We start from the raw sequence: 3162 nt of genomic DNA, 5'->3' as shown, positions 1-3162 counted from the left end.
TAGGTTGGGATGAAACCATCCCAAGTGACATTGCTGAGCAATGGGGCCGGTGGTTAGACGATCTACCAAAACTCTACAGACTACAGGTGCCTCGGTGTCTCAGACCTGAAGGTTTTACTGCAGATTCAGTCACCATGCAACTTCATCACTTCAGTGATGCTTCTGAATTGGGTTATGGTGCTGTTAGCTACCTTAGGGTTGTAAGCAACAATAACAAGTACTGTAATATTCTCTCTAGGAATAGGCTAGCTCCTGTCAAACCAAGTACTATTCCAAGACTAGAACTGGCAGCAGCTGTAGTAGCAGTACAGCTTGATCAGAAGATCTGTAAAAGCTTCGAGCTACCCCTCCCGGATTCTGTCTTTTGGACAGACAGCACTATTGTTCTGCATTACATCAGAAACGAAGAGAAAAGGTACCAAACCTTTGTTACCAATAGAGTTTCACAGATCCGAGAAGTCTCACAAGCCTCACAATGGAAACATGTCTACACAGAACTAAACCCTGCGGATGATGTTTCAAGAGGACTGTCTGCTGAAGAACTCACTAACAGTGAGCGATGGCTCAAAGGCCCTGCCTTCCTGTGGCAGGAAGAAGAATTATGGCCTTGCCAGCCTGAACTAGGAAGCTTACCTCCTGAAGCGGAGGTAAAGAAGTCAAGTCAGACATATGCAATGTCTTCTAAGCTCACCATTCAATCAGCAATTGACTGTTTCATTCAGAGGTATTCCTCCTGGCACAAACTCAAACGAGCTATTTTATTGATCCTACGAGCTAAGAATATCCTTCTAAAGAAGTTTGAACTCAGACTATATGCTCCAATAACACCAAACGAAATGAAACTGGCAGAGATTGCTATCATTGACTACGTTCAACGCACCCACTTTACTTGTCCAATGAAAGTAGAAGGCATCAGGAAGTTAACTCCAGTAAGACTCAGTGATGGATTACTCCGCGTTGGAGGAAGGCTCACCAATGCTCCAATAGCCGAAGCTGCAAAACACCCAGCGATTTTGCCTCGAAACCACCATATTAGCAAACTTATCATATGGCATTTTCACAAACTCACAGGTCATTCTGGAGTTGAAAGGGTACTTGCTGAGATTAGACAATTCTTTTGGATTGTCAGAGGCCACATAGCAGTGAAGCAAGTCCTAGCACAGTGTATACCTTGCAAAAGACAAAAGGCTCCACTCAGTACTCAGTACATGGCTGACTTGCCCATTGATCGTGTGACTCCATGTAAGCCGCCTTTCACTCACGTCGGAATTGATTATTTTGGGCCCATTACCATCAAAAGAGGATGGAGTGAGGTGAAGAGATATGGCTGTCTATTCACTTGCCTAACTACCAGGGCCATCCACTTGGAGGTGGCGCACAGCTTGGACACAGAATCATTCATAAATGCTCTTCAACAATTTATGGCTCGTCGTGGGACGCCTCAATTGATACGCTCGGACAACGGGACGAACTTTGTTGGTGCCTGTCACGAATTACGGAAGGCTCTGGAAGGATGGAACCAGCAGAGGATTGAGGATCATCTACTCCAGCGAGAAACGCAATGGAAGTTTAATCCTCCTGCCGCCTCACATATGGGGGGTGTATGGGAGAGACAGATTCGTTCTGTGCACTCAATTCTTATGAGGGTTGCAGACTACAACAGACTTTGGATGATGAAGGATTAATGACACTTTTCTGTATCATTGAAAACATCGTCAATGGGAGACCACTAACAAAGTTGTCAGATGACCCTAGGGATGGTCAACCTTTGACTCCCAATGACTTGCTACTGCTGAGATCAGAGTGCACTCTGCCTCCTGGTCACTTTGTAAAAGAGGATCTGTACCATCGACGTTGGCGTCAAGTCCAGTATTTAGCAGATATTTTCTGGGCTCGGTGGGTGAAGGAGTACCTACCCAACCTGCAGCAGAGGCAAAAGTGGAATCACCATTCCAGAAACTATCAGGTCGGAGATCTTGTACTGATCCATACACGCCTCACAGTCAGTGGCCTCTTGGTTTGGTCACTGATGTCAACATTGGAGCTGATGGTCTGGTGCGATCAGTGCAAGTAAAGACTCATAGAGGCGCATACACCCGTCCTATACACAAGCTGTGTTTGCTAGAAGGAAATATGGATGAGTAGATTTACTTATTTTTCAGCTTGTGTGGGTTTTCTATACGCTACAGATGACTTTCACTCAATCTTATCACGATTACTGTAAACTGGTAGTCACCACTTTAAGTTCAATTATCAAAAAGGTAACAGAGATTTCATTTGAAAAGGTTTTTTTTCTTTGACAAGGTTAGAATTAAATAGTTATCTAAGGTTGTTACGTTCACCAATTTTTTCTGAGATGAACATCTGTAGAGTTCATCGGGGCCGGGATGTTGGATTCACTCCTCCCGTTCCACTAGGGGGCTCTATAGTTGCTTTATACTGGTATGTGTAGAAGAAGAAAATGAACTGCGGACCATTAGTGTACTTAGGTTGCCTAGCAACCACACTAACAAGCCTAACCTGCCATTTATTCATATCTTACCAATCTTACCAATGTTCATGAGTGTTGCCCAATGTGGTGAGTTATATATTAATGCTGTAAAGCTATGTTTAAGTTTGTGTCCTTTTGAATATCGCAATATTAAGTATTGACGTTTTGTTTGTCTTTTTATTTTTTTTACGTTATTTACAGTTTAACCGGCATGTCCGCGTAAAGCACTCGGCAATAAAAAAAAGAACAGTTACAACATCAATGGCTACCTTATGTTCTTTGCAACATAAAGTTAAACACACGGCAATTATGTCTAAAACCGGAGATTCTGCGGGAGAAATAGACCTTGCTACGCTAAAGAGGAAGAGAGGACAAGCGAAAGCAGCTGTAACTAAGATGATAACATCGGCAAATGAAAAAATCAGAGAAAATAAGCCGGAAGAATTAAAGTCAGTGCTGCAGAGCCTCGACCTAGCCCTTGCACAACTTCAGGAGGCACATAAATGTTATCATTCTCAGCTCACTGATGATATCGACAGAAAAGAGTCTGATGCTTATGAGAAGCTTATCTTAAGGAACAGTCATGACGTGCGTCATGAAGCTCTAGCCTGGCTTCAAGATGAGGAAGATGAAGCTAGTGTTAATCCAGACGTTGATGAAGAGTTGGGTGT

At 43.3% G+C, this 3162-nt stretch overlaps 1 protein-coding gene across 1 annotated transcript; it reads left to right on the top strand.

Annotated features, from left to right (window-relative positions):
• Window positions 1–244: 244 nt before the first annotated feature.
• LOC106941281 (uncharacterized) lies at window positions 245–2456 on the top strand. The gene is made up of 2 exons (XM_015024243.1): window positions 245–1528; window positions 2004–2456. The coding sequence occupies exons 1-2, from the start codon at window positions 675–677 to the stop codon at window positions 2143–2145; spliced, it is 996 nt and encodes a 331-aa protein (XP_014879729.1). The 5' UTR covers window positions 245–674; the 3' UTR covers window positions 2146–2456.
• Window positions 2457–3162: the final 706 nt, after the last annotated feature.

Source organism: Poecilia latipinna, unplaced genomic scaffold, assembly GCF_001443285.1.
Source record: "Poecilia latipinna isolate Pla-1442-1.1 unplaced genomic scaffold, P_latipinna-1.0 Scaffold3586, whole genome shotgun sequence".
NCBI lineage: Eukaryota > Metazoa > Chordata > Actinopteri > Cyprinodontiformes > Poeciliidae > Poecilia > Poecilia latipinna.
The sequence above is the reverse complement of the archived record's forward strand: the minus strand, read 5'-3'. Positions and strand labels throughout refer to the sequence as shown.

Bases quoted from the DNA above. Each gene is read 5' to 3' on its own strand.
- LOC106941281 (XM_015024243.1), top strand. From the start codon at position 675: ATGTCTTCTAAGCTCACCATTCAATCAGCAATTGACTGTTTCATTCAG. The intron at 1,529-2,003 runs GATTGAGGATCA...CACGCCTCACAG, and splicing joins GAAGGATGGAACCAGCAGAG to TCAGTGGCCTCTTGGTTTGG.